Source organism: Uloborus diversus, chromosome 1 (genome assembly GCF_026930045.1).
Source record: "Uloborus diversus isolate 005 chromosome 1, Udiv.v.3.1, whole genome shotgun sequence".
Classification (NCBI taxonomy): domain Eukaryota; kingdom Metazoa; phylum Arthropoda; class Arachnida; order Araneae; family Uloboridae; genus Uloborus; species Uloborus diversus.
In genome coordinates, this window is record NC_072731.1 from 68,876,050 (window position 1) to 68,902,423 (window position 26,374).

The 26,374-nt window shown below is 32.8% G+C and overlaps 1 protein-coding gene across 2 annotated transcripts in view; it reads right to left on the minus strand.

The window, feature by feature from the left end:
• Window positions 1–308: 308 nt before the first annotated feature.
• Window positions 309–26,374, minus strand: part of LOC129234638 (nucleolar protein 56-like) — a 32,944-nt gene continuing 6,878 nt past the window's right edge. The window contains exons 3-11 of one of the 2 annotated variants that reach the window (XM_054868674.1): window positions 21,868–22,038; window positions 20,820–21,021; window positions 13,900–14,087; window positions 7,327–7,478; window positions 6,873–6,973; window positions 5,940–6,088; window positions 4,311–4,429; window positions 3,285–3,469; window positions 309–454 (exon numbers count right to left, since the gene is read on the minus strand). In XM_054868674.1, the coding sequence (XP_054724649.1) occupies window positions 334–454; window positions 3,285–3,469; window positions 4,311–4,429; window positions 5,940–6,088; window positions 6,873–6,973; window positions 7,327–7,478; window positions 13,900–14,087; window positions 20,820–21,021; window positions 21,868–22,038 (1,388 nt within the window). In that variant the 3' untranslated portion in view covers window positions 309–333. Of the gene's footprint in view, window positions 458–3,284; window positions 3,470–4,310; window positions 4,430–5,939; window positions 6,089–6,872; window positions 6,974–7,326; window positions 7,479–13,899; window positions 14,088–20,819; window positions 21,022–21,867; window positions 22,039–26,374 lie in introns of both variants that reach the window. The other variant, XM_054868673.1, reaches the window with a different exon arrangement.

Below are 26,374 nucleotides of genomic sequence, written 5' to 3' on the forward strand. Positions count from 1 at the left end.
AACAGCCCCCTCCCCCCTCCCTTTCAGAAAAAAAGCAGCAGCATTAGTTTTTCTGTTTCTTTTTTAGAGAAAATTTCTTAGGCTGTACGAAGTTTACTTTAAGGCATATCATCATGAAAAGTTTTGTTTTTAGCTTGAATTTTATTTTTCTGCGTAAATAGGGAATAAATAATGAAAATTTTAGGACAAAACTCAAAATTTTAATAATTTTAGGACAAAATTTAAAATTTTAGGATTTTTAGAACAACTTCTATCACAAATGTATAATGCATGCAGAATTATTTTTAAAATACAGAAATAAGCAAAAATTACTTTTTAAATAAAATTAACAATTTATTCAATAGCTTTACATTTTATATTTCTAGATGATCGAAGTCTTTTTCTTCCCGGCAAGATGCTTTCATTCGCCTCTATTGCATTCTCATCACATTCTTCAGAGTTTAAAACTTCGGAGCTGCTAAAACATTCGGAAAACATGTTAACTCATGATGTGAGAGAGAAAAAAAAAAGCAAAAAGAACTAAATTAATCAAATTTATTAGGAATTTAGAAAATATGTGAAGTATTCCATATACTTGTATGCTTAATATAAACATAAGTATTTCATTGCCATTGGTTTCCAATGGTTAAAATTTTATTGTGTGCCTTAAACTGCTCAAAAAAAAATAGTAATAATAAATAAATAAATAAAATAAATGAATAAAGTATGCAAAAAAATCAATAAATATATAAAAATTAAATTTCATTTTAAGCTAGAATTCCATTTTATCTCTTATTCAAGTATACTAATACAGTGGTATCCGCTTAATGGGACCGCCGGTTAATAGGACCAGCCTCTTTTTCGGACCAAATACTAAAGAACCAAATCATTTCCCATTACATAAGCCTAAAATAATTCGCTTATTGGGACCAAAAATCCACTTAATTGGACCAAAAAACAGGAGAAGAAATGAGAGAAAAGACTAGAAATTGTGCGTTTAGAGCAAATTTGGTCAGCAAACTTAGTAAATATTTCATTAAAATTAATAGTTCTTGTAAATTTCAATAAAGTCCAGTGATTTATCAAATAGATTATTTTATCAAATTTCAGCCAGATGGCGGCACTATTTCAGCAAAGGTCAAAGTTCAGTGAAATTTTTCATTTCTTCATTTTAGTTAACACGTATAATAAAGAAAATTATTTCAATGAAATGCTATAATTGTAAAACATGTAATTTAATTATTTTGGAATTTTTAGTAACTGTTAAATACTGTTTAGAATTTTTCACTTTTGTTTTTTATTTCCTTCTGCTTATCGACTTGAATTGATATCGATCAAAAATTACGTAACTGAAACCGTATCGTTCTCAACACGTTGTTAAAGGGGAGAAAAAGGTTTGTTTACATAGTGAAAATGTCATGTAGGGATTTAACTTAGCTGAGAAAATTGATTTCTTAGATCAGATTAAGAAAAATCCGCCAAGTAGTAGTCAGCGCCAGTTGGCGAAAATCGCCGGCTTAGGTTTGACAACAATTGTACGATTAATGAAACAGGAGAAAGAGCTGCGAGAAGAATGGGCACTATGTGAAGATCTTCTCAAAAATGGAAGCGTGAAGGCAAGGATCCATATGTCGAAGAAGCCCTTAATGAATGGTTTGACGTTGTTACTGGATGCGGTGTGCGAGTAAGTGGCCCAATGTTAAAGTGCAAAGCAGAAGACCCAAAAAGCTGGGTCACAATGATTTCAAAGCTACGGACGGTTGGCTATCTCGATGGAAAGTTAGACGTGACATAAAATTCAAAAGAGCACATGGTGAAAAAGAAAGTGCCGACAGTGTTGGAGCTGAAGAATGGAAATCTTCAAAGCTACCCGAGCTTCTTGAAAAATTTTCACCAAATACCTCTACAATGGCGACGAAACCAGGCTGTATTATCGTCCATCACCGGATGGCTCCTTAATTTACAAATATGTAGCACTATCTGGGTCTAAAACAGCAATGGATCGCGTAACTGTCTTGTGCTGTTCAAACATGTCAGGAACGGACAAGAAGAAGCTGTTGGTTATAGAAAAAAGCTCCAATCCTCAATGCTTTAAGGGAATCAGAATTGACAGTTTGCCTGTTGTATATCAGGCAAACAGAAATGCATGGATGACATCTGCCCTTTTTCAAAAATGGCTGAAAGATTGGGACAGAGATTTGCAACGCCAGTCAAGAAAAGTGTTGAAAGAAAAGTGTTACTCCTTCTTGACAACTGTTCAGCACATTCCCGTTCGAATTGCTTGAAGAACATCGAACTAGAATTTCTTCCTCCTAGGACCACAGCTTTACTTCAGCCTATGAACATGGGAATCATCAAAAATTTGAAGACCATCTATGGTGCAAAAGTAGTTAATCACATCCTTGAAGCTATTGAAGACGGTTTGCTGAGCTCATCGTCAACAGCCAGAGAAGTCTGTACTAAGGTCAACATTCTACAAGCTATCACATTTGTGGCTGATAGCTGGAAAAAAGTGAAGCATGAGACCATTCAAAACTTTTCCTCACTGTGGTTTTAAGAGTTTGGGGATAAGCGTTGACATTGAATGTGAAAACATTGCAGAAAATTTGGGACTTCAACATGTCGAAAATTGCGAAGAGTTTTTAAACATCGACAGCGAACTTCAATGCTCCGATGAAAATGAAGATTACGAAGCAGTGATTGTTGATCGAATAGCATGAAAACACGTAACAAAAACGGAAAACCAGGAAAGCGATGATGATATGTCTAACATGCTGGAGAAAGTAACAACCCAAGATGCAAGGAGATGTGTTGAAACTTTGAGTCCCTATTTCATGCAAGATGAAAATGAAGGCAGTCCCATGGATGCTTTAGGCATTTGTGCTGATTTTGTTCAAGTGCAGTCCGTCAAAAGAATGCGACAAATTACATTGGAAAATTTTTTACACCGCTGATTGACACGTTTGGTAGGATTTTGAAAAATGTATAATTCATGTGTATTATGTATTGTTCATCTACTGATGAATGTTAGGTTAACTTGTTTTAATATTTTTTCAATGAATAAATTTTATACACAGTGTTATTACTTGTTTGAATGCTGTTTTAAAACAGTATACATTATTATTTAAAACAGCATATTACAATTTTAAAATATAATGTGTAGCATGTTTGTTTCACTACTGAAGTAACTTTGCTTAATCGGACCAGCCGATTATTAGGACCAAAATGGCCCTGTCCCGATGTGGTCCTATTATCCGGAATCGACTGTATTACAAATAATTAGCACAAAATATTGAAATATGTACCTTTGAACATTTGATTTTCTTTTTGTGACTCTCTTTTTCTTTTCTGTTGAACCCTTTCCATCATCACAAGGGGGACATGTTTCATCAGCATCTAAATCACCGTTTAAGCCTACATGAGTCATACTTTTTGTTGTTTCATTCGAAGTATTTTCAACAACAGCAACAGTTTTATTGGTTTCTGTGATCTATAAGGAAATAGTATTCACAGAATTTATTAATTTGTAAAGAGTAAAGCTATACAGTGGTGGACAAAAAATTGCATAACTTTCAAAAATTCACATTTCAAAGAATTTCTCCAGGAAAAAGAGAGCAGTTGTTACGTAACTTTTGTCACATAAAAGATATGCTTTATTGAATATTTTTCAATGAAAATTAAATCACCCATACATTTAGGGGACCAACAACAAATTGATGAAGCCAAAAACGACATTTGATCTCCTTGATGGTAAATAGCAGGAAATGAGCTGTAAATTTCAGCAATTAGTTTACTTACTATGAACAATTACTAGGAAATAGTCACTTATGTTCACCAAGATACAAGCATTTCTTCTAAAAATAAATTTTATTTGAAGGTTATTGGCTCACAACAAGTTTTATATCACCCCTTACCAAATTTTCAGAAAAGGCCGTAGCCAGGTTTATGTTTAGGAATAAAAGTGACATTTGCCAACAAAAATATAGGAAAATATAGAAATTTTCTGAAAACAATATAGGAATTTAGCAAAATATTATAGGAACGTTTTGAAAAATAAGATCTTGACATATTTCACGAAATGCAAGATTTTAAAATTTTTGTTAACAATTTTTTAAATGGATTGGTTGAAAAATTATATTATAGGACAAGCATTGCATAGCACGTTTTTGAAACTGTATCCATAGTCCTGCATTTTTTTCAAGGGAAAAAACTTATAACTAATAACAAAAACATAGAAAAACTTTACAGAAACACAACAGCTATTAAATTTTACACCATTTTTAAAAACAAAAATCTAACACTACACATCAGTTTCTAACACGCTAACTTACTATATCTTTATCTGGAATGTCCTCATCAACATTCTTCCATTTGCTGGATTTATCATAAAACTTAATTCGTTTTTCAATTTCCTCATTCCAAAGCTGGCAAAATGTATTGGTGTTTTTACCTACAAAAATTACACTCATTAAATAAAAAAAGGAAAACATTGAAGGTATCTAAGAGTAGCACAAAAAAAAAAAAAAAAAAAACCATGACATTGAATAAAAGTAATGTGCAACAATGACTGTGTTTAACACACAATGACTACTTTTTCTTATCAACTCATATTTACTTTAGCTAGGAATTCATTAAAAAAATAATAACTCACATTCTAAATACCTTAAAAATTTGAGCAAATTTCATGTCACACAGAAAAATTAGGGCTTTCCATTGATCTAATATGTATGAGTATTTTTTCCCGCACATATTAAAGAAATTGTGTGAAAATTTTGCTTAATAATAAAATTAATTATTATAGAGTTAGACAATTATAAACTTATTTTTAGGGGATAGATAATTTATCTAACAATAGAATATTGAACTGTCACCAGGTATGAGGTCGCATACCAAATTTTAAAAGAATCTGAGCACAGGAAGAGAGTGAAAACTGAATTGAAAAATTCTATTGCAGTCATTGAAAGATTATAAGATAGAAACATGGAGACAAATTCTATTTCATTATCAACCTTTAAAACTTGAAACAATGGCTAAAACAGATTTACTATTAAATAGTTTGTAATAGAATCATAATATTGGGATGGCAGTGTAACACAAATTTGTTGCATAATAATTTTGAGCTTGTTTAGCAAAATCAATTGTAGTTAAATTAGGCTCTCAATGAGTGGAGATATTTTGATGTTTAACATTTCAGCACAATAACTAATTTTGGACAACTATCCGGCTAGACCGACAATTTTTGGTGTCCTGAATATAGTCATCATGAGTACATTCTTGAGCTTACAACTGCTGGTGCCATGTTCTGCAATGTAAATCATCTGACAAAAATTGTTCTGAAGTACTTCAAGCATGCTACAGGTAGAAATGTGGCCTTTTCCAAAAATCATTGTCTCAAAATTAAAACCTTTTCATACAGGAGTATGAAAGGAACATTTTATTTATTTGTTTAGTACTTACTGAAGAATAAAACAAGAGATAAAAATGTTAGGCACACATTATTTAAAATTTTAACTGCTACGCAAAAACATGTGCTTGACTATTTTAACAAATCATTTTTTCCCTCAATCTCATTTGAAAAGTAAAAAATATTTCTATTAGACTTTTTTTTTTCAAATCCTTTTCATTATTCATAAATTAAAGGTAAACTTTCTCATTATTTATTACAAGGACTGTGGAATCATCTAAATATAACAATGGCTTAATACAAATGGTAAAAACAATTTTCAATTAGTAACATTTCTTATTTAAATACAGATTCAACAGACTTCAAAGTCTGCAGCATTTCTTACTTGACTTTGATACTAAGCTTAAAATATGTTAAAATGAATGTCATCCAGAGGGGCTCAAACAAGAAAAAGAGCATTTCCCATGTGAGTAACAGCATACTTGTATTGTAAATATACTATACTAAATTAAACATTACTTGACTTCTGCAATATTATAATAATAAAATCTCTTACCAACAAAACAGTCAGTTCTACACGCAAGAGCACACTTATTAGCTAAGAGTCTTCCGATGTTTAGTTTCTTGCTTAATTTCTTTGTTCTTTTAATCGCTTCACATTCGCTCAGAATTCCAAATTTTGACGAATCATATGTTGGCTTTACCCTAGGGTAAAATTAAGTTGTCAGACAAAGCAAAAAAGATACTAATGACGTCTGACAAAATGATGAAAAATGTGACATCAAAGTATGCATTACTGTTATGTAACTATAATTGTTTAAAAGCACCATAATTTGTTAGCAGATTAGATAAAATTTTAAAGTTCAGACTTTAGAACTCATTTTTAAATTTAATAAATAATAATAACTTTATAAAATTTATTTGTTCTTTATTTGTTCAGTTAAATCACATGTAAATAATTAGAAATTTTGATAAAGCAGGATTTTTTTTGACTTCTAGTTTTTTCTTTGCGGTTTTAACTTTACAGTTTTTACCCTCTACTTTAAAATTTGGAAACACCCCTTCTTTATTTATGTCTGTACTCTATATGATATTCCTAAATTGTAGGACAACATTCTTCTCAAATATGAATTATTAATTTTCATTGATATTTTCTTTCTTTAACTTTATATAATTGCTCACAAAGAAAATCTAACTTAATCACTGAAAAAAAAAAAGTAAACATTATTTCAAAAAAAGTAGAGAAATTGAAAAAATGCACAGAACACTAAAATTAATTACTTATTTTCTTAAGAATGTAATAAACATCAAAATCAAAACTAAAGTGAACATAATTGCAGAGCATCAGATATTTCTAAATAGATTACTTAACCATAAGACATCATAAACTTCAGAAGAAAAGAAAAATGAGAAAATTGTATTACAGTTTAAAAATTATGCTTTCTTCACATAAAAAAGCATCAAATATTAAAAAATAAGATAAATAAACCTGAATAAAGACTTTTGTGCTCCAAGTACTTGTACAGTTGTAGATGGCAACTTAGCTAAATTCATTAAACCACCAGCTCTGGAAATCAACTGTGCTCCAACCTTGAAATAAAAGAATACAAAAGCAAGGTTTTTATTTTTACTTTGACAATATGAAGTTTTTGAAACGACTAAATTAGTGTAACTGTGATACATTTTATATAGATTAATTTGCAAAAATGCATTATGTGTGGGGGGGGGGGAATTCCACAGTTAACAGATAAACAGTCAGCAAAACGCTCCTCTCTCAAAACCTGCACCCTTCTCTATGGTTTACTACGGAAGACAGTTTACTACGGAAGACAACAGAAGCATGGGCACCCATATGCAAGTTTTTAAGGGGGGAGGGGCTCAGATATTTTCAAATATTTAATGTTAATGTCTAATTAAAAGTAATGTATCCATTTACCACTCACCATTTCACCACTAATTTTACTTAAATTTGGAGCTACTTGATGCATCTTTGATTTTAAATAATTTTCAGTATCTTGAAGACGATCCATAAGAGAAAACACATAGTTTGTGAAAGCTTTTATGTTTTCAAGATCTGTCTCAGAAATATCCATTCCTGTAAATAATAAAATGCAAATAATTAAATGTTTGCATAAAGTTTATCCAAATTATGTGCACCTTAATAGTCAAGACAATAAATGGTTTCGAGTAGAAAGCAGAATCGAATGCTGTTAGAAAACTATGAAGCATTAACATGTATAAGAAATTAGAGTAGGGGGGAAAGTTTTTTAAAGGACAATGGAACACAACCAGAAAAGCAATTTCTGTCATAAATGAATAGTTTTAATGCAAAAGATGAAATTGAAAGAAGAGACAGTTATTGAGATTACACTATTGTACAACGGATTACATAAAAGGTATCATGAAACAGTTAAAAGATAAAAAGTACCAAAGAATGTTGTTGTTTATGGCGATATTGATTTGGATATCCAGATAACCTTGATCAATTTAACTTTTAAAAAAATTATGTTCACATAAATAATAATTTTAAATTGTGATAAAAAGAATGTAACATTTTTGCATGTCAACTATTTGCTTTCTTTTCCTGCCTGAGGTGGTCAGTCAGTGGATTTTTGAGATGCATAAAATCATCAGCACCCATGTAGTATGATTATGCGGCATGTAAAAGATCAATTGAGTATTCATTTAGCTTAGAATTCCCTCCGTAAAATTTAATTCCTTGAGCAATTTCGCATCAAAGAGAGTCCAGGTGCCTCCATCTGGTGGAAACTGGGCGTCAAAAACTACTTGTGTCATGCATCAGCACTTTAATGGTGGCACATGAGAGACTGATGCCTTGTCTGGGAACGCACTAGGTCTGTTTATGGCCAAATGGCCTCCTACACAGTGCCACTGGGAAAAAAAACACTATCTGCTTTTTATTTTGATGTGTAAATGATTAGACATTTTTGTGACCTTAAATGTGTGTCAAACCAAAGACAATGAACCATTTCTTTATTAAGTAATAATGTAAAATGTAATTTTTTTTTAACTCTTGTCAACAACTCTGGAAGTTTGCAACAAAGCATTATTTTTCATTGCAAAAAATGATAAGGATGACTATATAAGGGTTTGTTTTGCATATTACCCACATTACTTGGATAATTCGGATCTTTAATTCTTCGGGTTACTTTTTAGTCAAGAAAAATGAGGTTGTACTTCTACCAGAAGAGGCGACCCAACATACTACATTGGAAAAATCTTCATTATCGCTCAGCTCTCCAGAATATCATAAAGGAACGCCACGCAACAGTTTCGCAGAATCAATGAATGATGAAGTTGTCTTTCGCTCTACCAGAGAAAGGCGCCAACCATCCTATCTGGCTGACTATGTAACAGGCTGAGAGCTACAATCTTGTTATAGACTGTAAAAATTAATTAGGAGGGGGTGAATGTAATATAAAACTTGTTTACGCTATTTGGCAATACTGATTTTAACTAAATTAATTGGCAACAATAGCTTTTGTTCTTTTGTCATTTTATGTTTAAAGAAAGCTTAGTTAATTTATCTAGCTTGGTTTTCAGTAAATAAAAGCTTTATTCTTTAAGCCATACTTACGTTGTAATGATTATTTATAACAATTTTATTTACTGATAACATTTGAGCAAGCAACTAAATGGAGCAATTACTAAAACCGGAAAGGTTTGACGTGGATCCCACAAGCGTTGGCGCAGAGGCAAAGTGGAAGCACTGGTGCCAAACCTTTTCTAACTTCATTTCGCAAATTAGGGAAATCCAAGACGGTAACAAGCTTTCCCTATTATGCAATTATGTCTCTGCAACAGTTTATATGTATATCAATGATTGCACAAAGTATACAGATGCCATAGCAGTCTTAGATGCTTTGTACATAACAAAGCGCAATGAAATTTTTGCGAGACACTGCCTGGCATCAAGAGCTCAGCAGAGTGGTGAGTCAGTACAGGAATACCTTCAAGCACTCAAGCAACTTAGCAAGGACTGTAGTTTCAAAGCTGTCAATGCAGAACAGAACAAAAGCGAGTATGTCAGAGATGCCTTCATTCGTGGCCTCAAGAACTCGCGCATTCGCGAAAGACTGCTGGAGAACTCCATTGTCACCCTGGAGAATGCGTTTGATCAAGCCAGAGCTCTGGAGCTGGCTGAGCATCACTCAGCTTCTTACCTCTTACAAAACCCTTGTACAACTGGGGCAACCACGGAGAGCTCGAAAGATGACGATGCTCATCAGCTTGCAGCAGTTACCCCAAATCGCTCAAAGAGGTGTTATTTCTGTGGGAATGACTATCACCCTCGGAGTGCTTGCCCAGCAAAGGATTCGATATGTCGAAATTGTGGAAAAAAAGGACATTTCCAGAGATCATGTAAGTCCTCCCCATTTCAACAAGGCAAATCACCACAATCCAGTGCTTCGTCCTACCTCCTCGCTTCTGCTTCTGTCTTCCCCCATTGCCTTCAAAAATCGGTCACTCAAGTGGAAATTAATGGAGTGAAGCTAAATGCACTGATAGACACTGGGAGCTCTTTAAGTTTTATCAATGCGTTGCATGTTCAGAGATGCCGCGCAGAAGTGAATCCTTACTATGGAAAAATAACCATGGCGAATTCGTCGTTGACCACGGAAGTTTCTGGTTGTTGTACTGTTTCAGTCAAAATGCAAGGTCATAAATACAACAATGTGGAGGCATTAGTCATGCGAAACTTGTGTGTAGACTTTTTAGTAGGTCACAACGTATTAAGTGATCATTCGTCGGTAGAGATTGACTTTAGAGGAGAGAGACCTCCTTTACGTATATGCTCCCTGGCCGTAGCCTTAGTCCCACCTGTTTCGTTGTTTTCAAACCTTACACCCGACTGTAAACCTATCGCTACTAAGCCCAGGAGGCAAACCAATGAAGACAAGCAGTTCATTGCTTCTGAAATAATTAAGCTCATGAGCGAAGGCGTTATAGAACCCAGTAACTCCCCTTGGCGAGCTCAAGCATTTGTTGTCAAAGGAGACACTCATAAGAATCGCATGGTAATAGACTACTCACAAACCATAAATAAGTTTACCCTTCTGAACGCTTACCCTCTCCCAAGGATTGAAGAATTAATTTCCGAAATCTCTAAATATGAAATCTTCAGCACAATAGATCTGAGGAGCGCCTACCATCAGGTACCAATCAAGGATTCTGAGAAGCAGTATACTGCCTTCGAAGCGAGTGGGAAACTCTATCAATTCTTGCGTGTTCCTTTTGGGGTCACTAATGGTGTAGCCAGTTTTCAGAGGACAATTGATATGATTATCGCAAATGAAAAACTAGACGGTGTTTACCCCTATTTAGATGATGTAACGGTCTGTGGTAAAACTCAAACTGAACATGATAACAACCTACAGAGATTTTTAGCTGCAGTAAAGAAGTACAACTTAACCCTAAATGAAGAAAAGTCCCAATACTCGGTGAAATGTATCAAGTTACTAGGTTATACCATTTGCAATAAGGAGATTAAACCTGATCGTGATAGATTGGCTCCCTTAATGGATATGCCTGTGCCCAGAGACACGGCCTCTTTACAGCGAGCTCTAGGGATGTTCGCACATTACTCTCGCTGGATCGCCAGCTTCTCAGAAAAAATACGCCCTCTCTTGAGCAATGGACCTTTTCCTTTATCCAAGGAAGCTGTGACAGCTTTCAACTCTCTAAAATCTGATATTACCAATGCCTCACTAGCTGCAATCGAGGATAAAATTCCGTTCAGAGTTGAAACAGATGCCTCTGAATTCGCAATCTCGGCTACACTTAGTCAAGCAAATCGACCTATTGCATTCTTCTCCAGAACCCTCAGCCCATCAGAAAGAAAGCATGCCATCATTGAAAAGGAGGCATATGCTATTGTAGAGTCTTTGAGAACATGGCGACATTACCTGATCGGCAGACACTTCGAGATTTTTACTGATCAGAAATCAGTTGCTTTTATTTTTGATCAGCATCATAATAGTAAGATAAAAAATGAAAAGATTATGCGTTGGAGACTGGAACTGGGATGTTTTAAATATGACATCATCTATCGACCTGGTAACAAAAATGCAACAGCCGACGCTCTTTCGCGAGTAAGTGGTGCCTCTGTTCCTCAAGTAGATTTGAATATGTTGCATGACTCTTTGTGCCATCCTGGCATTACGAGAATGTACCATTGGGTGCGAGCAAAGAACTTACCTTTTTCTCTAGAAGACATCAAAAGAGTTATAAACTCATGCAAATGTTGTAATGAAGTAAAGCCTCGTTTTTTGCAGGGACGAAGGCAAGTTGATAAAAGCAACTTCTCCTTTTGAAAGGTTAAATATTGATTTCAAAGGACCTTTACCAGCTGTATCAAGGAACCGTTTCCTCCTTACGGTTGTGGATGAGTTCACCAGGTTTCCTTTTGCGTTTCCATGTTCGGATGTATCTGCTGCCACAGTTATTTCACATCTCCAGAACCTTTTCTCGGTTTTCGGAATGCCTGCCTATATACATACGGATAGAGGGTCATCATTTATGTCCAGTGAACTGAAAAGCTTCTTGACCTCGCTTGGTATTGCTACAAGCCGTACTACGGCATACAACCCTCAAGGTAATGGTCAAGTTGAAAGGTACAATGGTATAATTTGGAAAACCATACAACTTGCTGTTAAATCAAAAAATATTGCAATAGAACGTTGGGAGGAGGTATTGCAGCAAGCACTACATTCAATTCGCTCTCTGCTGTGCACTGCCACCAACTCAACACCTCACGAACGTCTTTTCATTCATGCCCGAAGATCATTCAACGGTCGGTCTTTGCCTACTTGGCTCTCCCGCCCTGGTCCTGCTCTTTTGAAAAACCATGCAAGAGCCAACAAGTATGAGCCAGTTGTGCAAGAAGTCCAGCTTATTGAAGCAAATCCTGAGTACGCTCATGTAAAATATCCTGACGGACGCGAAACCACTGTTTCTTTAAGACACTTAGCTCCAAGAGGGGATGAGGACTCTACTTGCGACGATGAGTCGAATCATCTTTCCCCACTTCGTCAGAATATCAAACCGACTGATGATCTACCGGAAGAGGCGACCCAACATACTACATTGGAAAAATCTTCATTATCGCTCAGCTCTCCAGAATATCATAAAGGAACGCCACGCAACAGTTTCGCAGAATCAATGAATGATGAAGTTGTCTTTCGCTCTACCAGAGAAAGGCGCCAACCATCCTATCTGGCTGACTATGTAACAGGCTGAGAGCTACAATCTTGTTATAGACTGTAAAAATTAATTAGGAGGGGGTGAATGTAATATAAAACTTGTTTACGCTATTTGGCAATACTGATTTTAACTAAATTAATTGGCAACAATAGCTTTTGTTCTTTTGTCATTTTATGTTTAAAGAAAGCTTAGTTAATTTATCTAGCTTGGTTTTCAGTAAATAAAAGCTTTATTCTTTAAGCCATACTTACGTTGTAATGATTATTTATAACAGTACTGTAATTCATATATAATACTGAAAATAACAATACTTTGTAAACATAAAGAGTACACTGGGACTTCCTTGCATTTATTGTTTTTAAAAATAAAATTAAAATAAAGTGACTACCCTTGTACATGCAACTTAGGGCTTCTTTGTCAACTATTAGTACAGTATTGGATACCATAAGATGGAAAAGGGCATTCGGCAGATTTAAACTCAATTGACAATACTACTTTTTTAAAAGACTGCATAAATCACTGCAAAACTAGTTTCCTGTGCAGTAAATGTCCTAAGCATTAGTTAGGTAAAAATGTGAGAGAAGAGCCATGAATATGTTGTCAAACAGTTACTAGTAGATTTTGCAAAAGGATTTTGCACAATGAGTCTGCAGTATAACTGGGTTTTATGCCTCTTTTTTTTTTTTCACAAGCTCTGCACCTACAATAGTTAGAGCATTATTAATACAGAGGAATTTAAACGTAGAATAGTTTTGTGATAAAATTCACAAACAGTTACAAGTATTTTCTGCAGCAGTACTTTTAAAATACTGCTAGCTGAAATCGTTCATAATAACTGAAATACTTCCGATAAAACTACTTTTACCTCCTTTCGTACTTTGGGAATAGTACAGTATTTCACAACGGGCGAAAACTACAGTAAAAAATTATCATGTCTCTCCGATTAAGTTACTGATTAAATGAAGATCTCATGAAATTCACCACACCGAAAATGGTAATATATTTTTGAATATTAAAAGCAAAATCACTATTTTTTCCTTTTGTGATCCACTAACATTATTCAACAGCATTGACAAGGAGGAAAAAGAAAAGCTAGTTTTTAGGAATCTTACAAAAATGAAAGAAAACTGAATATTTTTTAGTTTTAAGAGGTAAATTCCAGCAAGTAGCAAGCAAGTAGTGACAAAATTATATTGAAAGGGAAAAAAAAAGAATATCATTTAAAAAATGACGAGACATTTTTTAATACATAACTTTTAATCACAACTGAAATGTACTTGTCACTCACTTACCCATGGAATTCTTAGTTGCTTTTAGAATATCATCTACTTGAGTAGAATTCTTCAATACTGATGTTAATTGCTCATTAATATCAGCAGGTAAATTATTGCGATCACCCAATACATTAACACATTTAGCATATGCAGCAAGTTCAGACACAATGCTTCTCAACTCGGGGAAATGAACAGAATACCACTCTCTAGATCAAAAAGAGATATAATTTAAAATAACAATGGCAGACTCGATTTTTAAAACTCAGCTCAAGAAAATTCTAGCTATTTCATAAACAATATTCTGAACATTTAAACAAGAGATAAAGTGAAAAGAAATATAAAAACTATATTTTGCACTAAATTAGTCAAGAATTCATATACAAGTACTGATGAAGAGACCAGAAACTGGCTCTCCTTCCAATCAATTTATTATTATGAACAAGGGCACCCTTGAAACTATTCGCTCCATTGAAAATAACAGCAGTTTATGACAAACTTTTCCAAATTCAATCTATATTATCATATAAAAAAAAATTAACAGTCACAGAAACAAATTATTGAACTACAGTGTAACTTCAATTTAACAATACCCAATTTAGCAATGCCCTCAACTTAAGGAAACATTTCATTGGTTCGGATTTAACTGTATTGAGTGTATAATGCTCTTCAATTTAACGATAACTTTTTCCAGTCCCTCGACAATTGTTAAATCTGGTATACTGTACATAAAACACATTATAAAAGGAAGCATTTAAACATCTCCCCCCCCCTCCCCCCCCGCTGAGAAATAGTCAGAAAAAAATTTAACTCTAACCAAGAAACCACACGATCAAGGAAATTCAGAAAAAAATCCTGACTGGTAGCATTTGGAAGAGCATCGTAAAATATGTTTGTGGCATAAAAATACGTTCCCACGTGATCGAAATATGAGGCCTTAAAGTCTGCCGAAATTTTAAGTAAAGTCGCCAAATTTAGCGAGTTTTGTTTGGAAATGGAATGTACAGCGTGAATTCAACATCTGCATCTGACAAGACATCTCATTGCCATTTTTTTTCATTTTTGGACAAAGTGCAAAAAAGATGTTTTAAGTCAATTCTTTACTCAGGGGTAACTACCGGGGGAGGGGCGTGGCACAGACTGCTCCATTAAAATGTTTAGGGGGTTGTTTTTAGGGGTATTTTTCTCTCGTCTCGGGGGGGGGGGCTTTTGTTTTTGTGAGACCTTCAAGTGAATGAAGGAGAGGGGGGTAGCACTATTGCTCTTGGAGGAAATAGGCACCCCTGCTTTACTTGTGTGAGGTAAAGTTTAGAACCACTATCATGCTTATTGAATGGAAGATTTTTCCACAGAAATGACAACTTTAAAACAAAATTAAACTTAATTTTTATCTTATTATTGGTGATGAAAGCAGACAGGCCACTTAAGGGGGTCAGGAGATGGCAGTTGGTCCTCCTGGTATTTAAAGAAAAAGTAGTTGTTGCATGTAATTGCAAAAGTGTAGTATGATGGGGGAGGGGGACTTGGGGGAACGTCGTCACCCGAATTATTTTTTTTTTATTGTAAAAACAATGCAAAGATTATGAAATTGATTTTAAACTACCTTTTTTCTCTCTCTTTTGACGAATCTCCTAAACCCTAAGGTCAGTTTCACCAAACATTTTTTCCAACTGTAGAGATGTACATGTTTATGTTGCTTTTTGGTATAATAAGCATTTGAAGTGGGAAGATAAAGCATATTGTCTGCAAATTTTTCACTTTTCTTTTTTCTTTTGCCTTTTTGTCACCTTTTGTGATTCAGCTTTAGGGAACTAGCTTATTTGATTTCCACTGAAAATAAGGCACCAAAAGAACATTGTATTCTAACCAGGCTTGGAGTAATCGCCGATTACGCAGTCGTAATCAGAGTAATCGATTATGTTTTTGTTCAATCATAATCATAATTTGTCGATGGGATACTCCAGTAATCGTAATCATAATCAGGATTTTCATGAGTAATCGTAACTGTAATCTAAGTAAAATAATCCGTTATTTCCCCCTTGTAATCGTGTAATCTTGACTTTCTAAAAGTGAAAAAAATTAAGCCGCATTTTATTAATGTATGGAAAGATAACATTGTTCAATGGTAACATAGAAAACAACTTCTTTCTTTAAACGACTATTCAGTGCTCATCCCCACTTGTCCCTGTTTGCAAACGAGAGTCATAAATCGAGCCCTATATCTTAAGTGTTTAGTACAATTAGTAACCTGTGGGCGCTTTTGACAGGAGCTTCTTGGGAACGTCTTCCCAAATCCTTACAATTGGGGTCATTCATCCGTTTCCCTTTCACCTGTATATGTTAGGTAATCAAGCGAAGCACATTGCTGTCTCAAAATCGTATTTTAGCAGAAAAAGTACAATGATATCAAAAGTACAACTAAGTTTCGTGCATTAAAAAGCTTTTGGTTTTTTTTTATACTTTCATGAGAAAGTAGTGAATGACTGAAAAAAGATTTTGTCAAAAGAAAACCGAACTCGCAATTGTGTTTCAGTGATTCTTTAAACACTTTTACGTTTACACGTATTGCATTTATGTTTCGCTACATGACATCTAATCTAAACCCTGGTGAATAAGATTTTTTTGCATGTTTTCAAAATAATTTCTCGCATAGTTTCATCTTAAATGTATGTTTATATGTTTACAACTGATATTATCTCTAATTAATGAGTATGTATGAAAGGAAAAAGTTTGCATTGATAGATTTTATAAAATTTGTTTGCGTTTTATTGTATCAAGAAATTCACACAAATTTTGAAATTTAATTATCTTTTCATGTCACATTTTTAAAGTGAGAAAAATTGCACTTCATTGCTGCATTAAAACTGTGATGTATAGTTATTAGTATAAAATACTCATTTATGGGGCATTCCACGGTATTTTTGACATTATGTATAGTCCGTAACGTGACCTTTTTTGCCATAACTTTTTAAGTTACCGTTTGATTTGCAAATTATTTTAATTTGAGCTGGTGTGTTGGTAAGAAAAGATCAAAATAAAATAATATGCTAATCAAACAGTAAATTAAAAAGTTATGGCAAAAAAGGTCACGTTACGGATTCGACATAAATTGCAAAAATACCGTGGAATGCCCCTTATGCAAAAAAAAAAAAAAAAAATTATGACTAAAAAGTGGAAATCATAGCAAAACATGTTACACCAAATCTTATTTTTCTATGTGTGTTAAGTTTAAACCTTTTAGCACTTGTAAAAGTGCAATTTCTTTAGTAAGTGATTGATTCAAGAATGAAATCAAAGCATATGAAAATAGCTTATCAAATGATTATAAAAGTAGAATTGTTGTGGTCTAACACTCATATATATATCCTTTTGCTAAAAATAATACTAATCAAGTATTTTTTTAAAAAAAAACTGCGTCATCTGCTCCAGTTCAATGATTGTTTAGCTTTGCTGGAAATTTTTTCACTTCTCAAAGAATGAGGTAAAAAAAACCAGACATCTTTAAAGTATTAATTACACTTAAATGCATTTAATTCCCTTTTTCTTTTTAATTTTCAGTTGTTTAGTTTTGTATCTTTTATTTACACTTTCTGCATATTTTAATTACATTGCAGTTTTTCAGCATAAAGAACCATACGAGGTTCTTTTTTTATATATATTAAAGCTCAAAACTCGCGGTCGCCAGTCGCCAAATGCGACCAATTTTCAAATTTTGGGGACCATTATTTTCATTTCAGTCGCCAATGTGGCTACCATTCGCCAATGCAACCTTCCCTGACCTATAGTCTTGACATATGACCTTTCCCCAAATTCTTTTGTCCACTAAAAGTTCGGCTATCGGATCGCCGGGGGTGAAGGAGGGAAGGGGGGGGAGTATTGTCCAATTGTGGCTAATTGTGCTATGTGTTCATATTCTGAATAGAAAACAAAAATCGCAATCACGACGGCAAATTTTGATTGCTATTGAACATGCTATTTTGAAAACTCGGCTTTCTTTACATGCGATCATAAATATACACAAATTTCATACACCAAATGGTTTAGGTTTTACATTCTGTTCCAAGTTTTTGGTATTTTGTTTTCTTTATCAAGTAACTAACTCGTGTTTTGGTTGAAAGCTGTGATGTTTCTAGAAGTTTTGAAAGCTGAAAAAAATTAATAATAATAATAATAATATTTTTTATTTATTTATTTTTTTATCGTGATGTGTTTTGTTTAAAGATGAATTAATACAGATTATAGTTAGCAAAAGATGTGTTAAATAATATCTGGGTAGGGGTGCCCGTTCCCCCCCAAGTTCGATCCCCCCCCCCTCCAAAATTTTTCCTCAACCCTCTTTTCCTTTTTTATTTTTAGCTTGCTTTTTATTTTATTTATTCTTTTATTATTTTTAATTTATTTATTTATTTTTAATTATTTTTTTATAAGAAACGTTCTTTGCTACGCCAATGACATATAAACACATACTAAATAAATAAACGTAATAAAATAAATTAAATAATTTAAACTAAAATAAAGTTTGGCTATCATTTTTTGAGATTTGGCTACCATTTTGTGAACATCTGGTAGCCATTGGCTACCAATTCAAAATTTGAGTATTGAGGTATAATATATATAAATAGCGGCGTATTAAATTAAGTAATAATATACCAAATTAATTGAGAATACCACATAAATGTGAAATTACCACACAATTTTCAGAAATTATAAGCTCTAAAATATTGAGCAGTTTAGCAGTAAGTTATCGCTCTTAAGCTAGGGCTAAGACAGAACTACTGCAATGGCAAAATAATAATGAATAGCTGAGCAGAGTCGAAAACAATATGCACTGTGTGTACATTAGAATAAGAGTGTACCTATATCTGTGCAGTCATTGCAGCATTGTGTAATGTACGCAATTTGAATTTTCTAGATTTTTTTTATCTTTCATTTATTGCTTTTTTCCTGAAACCGCGCAATAATATAGAATAAATAATCCTTAAGTTAATACTACACGGTAATTTTAATCATCTCTTTAATATCAAATCAAAAATCATAATTTCAATCACGTTGCTGAGGAAAATGAGTGATATATATACATTATAATATAAATCTGTAATCGTAATCAAAATCATAAACGGCATATTATAATCGTAATCAATTACATTTTCTACATAATCAGATAGTTGCTGTAATCGTATTTGAATTTTGCTAGAGGAATATAATCGTAATCCCCCTTTTTTGCGCCCGTAATCATAATCGTAATTGATTACATTGCCTCGTAACTGACTCCAAGTCTGATTCTAACGTTTCTCTTTAACGTAATTACATTATTGATGTAATATATTTTAAGTAATTTCTTATTGTTTTTATTATAAGTATTAATTACGAGTATATCTTCTAGGTTCTGCGCAAAACTAATTTGTTTACTTTAGGCAATATGAATTTAAGAAAAAACTTCTTGTTGAGAAATTGTACTTAGCAGATTAATGAAATACTAATAAGAGAAAAAGAAAATAAAAATGAAAGAAGCATGTTGAAAGAGAAAAGAAATATGCTACTGACACAACTCTGACAAATATGATACTGAACAAAATAATGCTTAAAAGGTAGAAAATTGTGGCACCAAGAACATTTCATCAATTTAAGTCTTGTACAGATAGAGCAGAGGTCAAACTCCTTCGAAAAGCAAAATTGCAAAGGTGTTTCAAATGGAGGTTTCCGAGTTTGTAATAACCTCCGTTTGTAATATGCTCTTACCAGGCATATTGTATCATGCCGAATACTGTGGTTCACTAATCTGGAAATGAATAAATGATTGTAGTTTGGTTGAAACAAAACTTGTAAAAGTTATTCCAGTATTTTTATCGAACTAATAACATGCAATATGTTGTGCATTTACGTTATAGCCGCCTTTAACTGTAGTGACAGGTTTTGTTCAGATGACAGGGTTTGTTATAACGAACGTCGACTATATTAATATTTTTAAGAATAAAAACATCTATTTCCATCTATCCACGATGTACTTTCCGATATCGATAATTTTAAAGTGCATATTACATTTCAAAATTATCGAAAAATTATTTACAACTTACCATTTATTGTTTTTGCTTACATTTAATTTTTCTTTCGTTATTTATTTCAGCAGAGCACAAGAATTAACATCAAATCATCTTAATTACACATTTATTTCAAGAAAAACATCCAGTAAAACCTGTGAAGGGTGACCACCCTTGTAATTTGACCACTTGCCCATGGCTATCTGCGATTCTCTGCCCGTGCCTTATACCGGCTGTCCAAACGAAACTGAGAACAAAAGAAATCATGTACAAGGCAAAGTTTTCATTGTCACCGCTGCCTTCCTAGGGTCGGCTTTCATGCAATTCTACTATGGAAACCTAATTTTTGCTTGCTTTTCAGTGTAAACCGCAATATTTTCCGGTAATTTTTCAGTATTTGCATTATTAATCGAAACACAACTTACGATGCAAAATTGCATTTATTTTATGTGTCCTACTTTATTTAAATATAATTTCTTGTCCTGTATTAAGTTTATCTTCAAATTGAAATTTTTAATTTGATTTTTTTATAGTGTGTATATATTCATATTTTTATTTGTTAGATTGTTAGTATATTAGCAAAAATTGGCGAATCTTATTTGCATTCTTCCCTTGTATCTTAGCATGCACATTTATTTACTATTTTGAAAATGCAATGTTTTTCGCAGCTGGTGCTATAACAACGTTAGTTTACTCATTGTCCTTACCAAAACTAATCTTAGCACTTCAGATTATGCTTGAATATGGAACACAGAATTTGACACAGTATAACAAAATATAATGGAACATAATTTTATCAAATTCAGAACTTCTTATTACATTTTGAATTATTTCAAAACTCACTATATATACTTAACTTGGGAGATACATTTCGTTACTAAATAAATTATTTAGCAAACTTACCTCAATCGCAGACCATTTTTCTGTACATTGGACTTAAGTTGATCAATCAATTTTAAAATTCCTGATATCATAATATCTGTCTTTGTCTGATCAAAATTCACGCGAGATCTTGAATAGTGGTGTCCTAAGGAACGTTGAGCACAAGCAGTAAAGGCCTCATCACTGAAACCCTTAACCAATTTATGGAAATGTTTCCTAATACCTGGAAGGGCCAGAATTTATATATTAATGCATTTTTTTGTTTATGGCCTTAACACACTCATACATAAAAACACGTAAGTACAATTAAAATAAATCCTGAAGCTCCAGAGTGGTAAAAATTCAATTAAAATATATTTATTTTTGCAAGTATACACAAAAGAAATAGACTAAAGTGCCTTGAGAAAATTCCAATTTTTCAGAGAGGGTGCCCTGAATTAGAAAAGTTAGAGAGCCCTCTTGCACTCCAACAACTCTTTTTCTCTTGAGACATCACTCAATCCCTCTCTGGTTGTCAAATCAATTCTAAAGACCGAACAAGTGTAGGTATCAACCTCTCATAACCTTATTAATTTTTTATTACTTTATTGCAAGGCTGCAGAGAGAACGGATTTTGTGGGTTAAACACCCTGCAAACCTCTATTGGCAAATTTCTTTCTTCTTGATCAATTTTGATTGACATCTTGATCAATTTAAAATCTCCTAAAACTTTAGGCTCATTTCAGTTTTAAGTTTATAAAAACTTTCTTCAAAACTGAAAATTGTTTAAATTATTTATGGGAACATGATTTTCTATCAAAACAGATGGGAGAAAAAAATCACACACAGTTTTTCCAACAATTGCATTGAATTGAGTACCACCCTTGATACAGTAGCAGCCATTTATTGTGATTTATCAAGCACTTATTTTCACTTTTCAACATTTATGCAAATAAACAACATTTAATACACCATTAGAATATCATGAATATTGGAATAGAGATTATAGGACAAAATACACAAAACAATTTTTTACTTAATTTGTGCAACAAAATATCAAAAAATATCTGAGTTAAACATTAATACATGCCTCTTATAACTTCCAAAATTACTCCTGAGGTAGCACAAGTTATTCCTAATGATTCAGATATGGCATTGCCTAAATCTGGATCTTGAATTCCAAGTACCACAGCTTGTTTGGACTTTTTAGTCTTTGGCACATTGTTTTCAATGAAAAGCTGGAGCTGTTTTGGTAAGACACCTAAAAAATATATGTAATTAGTTATGCATAAAAATTCAATAGAAATCCTTAGAAAGAACAACTTGTCCTTTGGACCAGTAAGCTGGAAGATTTACTGGTCCACAAACAGAATGACTGGTTCTCTTAACTTGAAATGTATTTTAACATGAAATACGGTTCTACGTAAATTTATAACCATTTTCATTCAATTATTTATCTATTGTTTTGCACAAAATGTTCATTATGTTGTAAATTTACTTCAACTTAAAATTCATACTAGAATAATTGTCGTAAATTGAGCTTAACAAAATTACTGTAAATGTATAAATACAGAATGCATCCAAAAAAAAAAAAAGAATCGGACAAAGTTTGTATCATTGAATGGAAGTAAAGTAATTTATTTTTAATGAGTGTCTATTTCTTTTTGTCTCTCACTTCAATTAGAAATCATTTTATAATCAATCTCCCAATTCATGTTTTATTTTTCAGCCTTTTTACAATGTCAAGCAAAACATCTGCTATTTTAAAGCTGTTTAACCAAGGAAACAACTCTTTGCTCGATCTACCTCAGCAAAGTGTTTAATGCAATATGCCATTTCAAGGAGCCTGAAAATGATTGTCGATGGCTAGGAAGTGTACAAAAACATACAATTAACACTTCTGTTGAACATAAGGCCAACAAAAAGTGAGTTCAATGAAATCCTCGCATTTCTACGAGAGAGGCCACTGGTGAATTGGGAATATGTGACCAATCAGTGCGGCTAAGGGCAAAAACAGAGCTTATAGGGTCAGGTGAGGTAAAATGGGTAGTCAAAATATATGGTATATAAAAAAATATTTTAAATTAAATTTGCATTTCTTTGAGTTTGACTTGGCTGTTTTGAATTCTATTTCACAAAATATATTTTTTCAATAGGTTATTTTTTAGTGAGTGGTAACACTTTAAATTGAAGTAAATTCAAGCTGCATGTTGTCTGCTTAAACTTCTATCTCCAGCTCCTAATTTTTGAGGAATTTTTATTACTATGTCATAATATCTTTAGTTGGACATTTTTGATGCTGCTTCAACTTACAGGAAAGAAAAAATAATAATTCTTTCTATTTTTAATCTCATATTTTGAAAATGGGATAAAATGGGTATATATGGTTAGGCTTATCATTCCAGCAAGTTGTTTAAAAAATACAGGGTATTTTTCTTTAAATGAATATTAATTCATTTGTGGTTAATTTTAAATGATTGAAACATAATAATATGCAATGCCATGATTTTATAACAAACTTTGTTCCATCATAATAAATAAAATAAGCCAGAAGTATACTTATTCTAGGGTTGGTGTGCACTTGCGCACAAAATAATAGTTTCCTCAGAATATGTAAAGCCCAGCCTGTTGCTGGTGGTCACATTTGTATTTAATTGCAATCAGATGCTATCAATTTCTCTAATGTACTTTTAAATTCTCGGAACACATCCTCGTTTCAATCCGAAAAGAATATGTCACAAAGCACGATTTGGTGACTTTATAAAGATTTGAAAAGTGCAATATGGTCAGAATTTCAACAAGAGCTTTAGATTTGACAACTACTTGCATGAGTTATTCAAAACAACTTAAACATGTGCTGGCAAATACAGGACGTATTGACAAAGATGTTTTAGAAAGGCTAAGATTGAAAATGAAAAACATAATGAATTAAAAAACAAGAAAATAAAAAATAGAGGAAAAAGAAAGTTTCCATTCAGAGGAAGTAAGCTATCTGGAATCAGGGTTGGCAGGTTTCTGCCGAGGTGGTAAAAACCACTGGTAGAAACTGATTAAAACCGGCATGGCAAAAACCCCTTTCTGCCACATTTATGGCAGAAACTGGCAGGAACTCAAAAAATGACTTAAATGTAATTCCTGACATGCAATAGAAAATGTATAAGAAAAATAATTAAATATTAACCCAAATACAATTTATTTAAAAGATTATCACCATTCAAAATCAAATTTTACATTGTTTTCACACTGCAGCTGCCTGTAACAAAACACAAGTTTTGACGCTGTTTCTAAATCTAAACAATTTCTCAATTTGTTGTGCGCAAAGGAGAAATTTGAGAAGATTCTTTCTGAAATATTTCTGGACTGAAACCACATGTTTAATGAAAGAATTTGGTGCGATATCCAGTTCAAGAAGATTTAAGTAATGAGCTGAACACCCATAAGTTGTAACAGATAATCAATAATTTTCCTCATTAACTCCATCTTGTGTTCATTATCAGTTACTAAAGATAATACTTTACAGTCATATTTCGTTTCAAGCTCTATTATTGCATTTTTCGCTAAATCAGCACAGTAAGTTGCAGTTTTTTTTTTTTTTTTTCACTTCCTATATTTACAGAATTATAAAACATGCATTCAGAACCAGTGTGAATACAATTTGCAACAACAGGTTCGTTACGGATCCACCGTCTTGTATCAATGAAACTTTTTTACCACTGACTTTCTTTTCAAGGTGTAGTTGCAACTAACTATGTATTTTGTCCAGTAGATTTCCAGCCAACTGTTTTCTTTTGGGAGGTTTATAACCTAGTCTCAGTTAGTTATAACTTACTATATAATCATGCTTATAAATGATGGATTTTCACTCACTAAAATATGTATGTTACAGCTGTAGAAAAACTTGGCAATTGCCTCATCCAAACCATCTTTTTCTTTTGAGTTTGTTTTCATAATAAAATTACTCAGAGAACTTTGGATTCTAGAAGGTCCAATTTCTGCAGACACATTTTCTTATCTTGATTTTTTAGGAAGAGGAGTAATCTTGTTAATCACCAAATCACTATCACTTGATTCTATCGTAGCTTGTAAGTTCGAATCAGAAGCTTGCTGGTACGCATCACTAGTAGCACCATTACACTTTTTATGATGTTCTTTCATTCTGTAGGGTTTTACACTCACAGTTTTTTTGCAGCAATTACATTTAACTACTAATTTATTATTAATTTTTTTCTGACTAAAAAATCCCCATGTAGGATCCATTGGTCTACCACCTTTAGCACTCATGATTAAAAAAGCTTCACAGCATAGAGAAAACTGTACTCAAAACAAAATCTTTTTGTACAAATAGCTCTTTTGGTAGATAGAACAGCTTACAAAAACAGAACTGCTTACTTAATTGGTTACATGAAATGTATATGTAGAACTGTTTCAACCAATGAAACTCTTTACATTTATGAGTCAGTGAATCTAACCAATTATATTGTTTCTTACGTACACAAAGTTGAAGACTGTGTTAGTACTTATATAATTGGATTATTAGCTTTCCATAGAAATCAAGACGGGGAGGGGGGAGCTCTTTGAGAATAGCTTTATTCAGTTATATTAAGTGTAAAATGACAAGTTCCTGAATTTTAGAGTTTAATGAAATAAAAAAAAAAATCTGTACTTATTTAAATATTTGATATATTATACTTTATATTAAACACAAACAAAATAATTATAAACAAACTGAAAAATTTGTTACTTACAACATTACAAGGCTAAAATTTCTAACACATAGCAATTTCAACTATGATAAATTTTACTTTGCTTTGGAAATGTCAGTCTTGTTATTTAACATATTTTTACACTAATTATTAAATAACTATTATATTAAGTTTTTGCAATGACAAAATGGAGTTATGTTTTTTATTTTACTTTATTGCCTGTCATTAAGTAATTGCTAGAGCTATTAAAAACGTTTTCTAGTTTTCGCCAGTTTCTACCCAGTTTCTGCCGGTTTTTACCGGTTATAACCAGTTTCTGCCACTGGCAGGGCAAAAACCAGTTTCTGCCAGCAAAAAGCCAACCCTGTTTGGAATAGAAACTATCTGGAATAGAAACTGCTAAAAATATGCTTAAAGCAAAGTTTAACCACAGGTGCCTGGATATAAGTATTAAACTTAGAGGAAACAAGCATGAAAGACTTTATTGGCAAATATATGGCTGTTGAGAGAAATACTTATGAGGTGAAATATTTTTAAAAACCCAAGATGGGGGATTTTTAAATTTTTCCTGATATAGACGTAACAGACACACTGCATTGAACAAATAGTATGCTTCTTTACCACTTCTTAGCCTTTCATACCCATTTAACTCCACAGGCTACCCATTTTCACCTGCATGGGGTAAAACGAGTATACAAAACATATAGACACTCCTCTCAAAAATAAATTTGTATCAAATTATACGTGAAAATGATTTAATTCTACAATCAACATATGTAATATATACATAAAACAAAAATAGAAACAAAATATTTTGAAAAAAATACTTGAGTGAAAATCCAAAAGTAGGCTATTTTATACCCATTTTACCCCACCTGACCCTTTGAAGCTTTA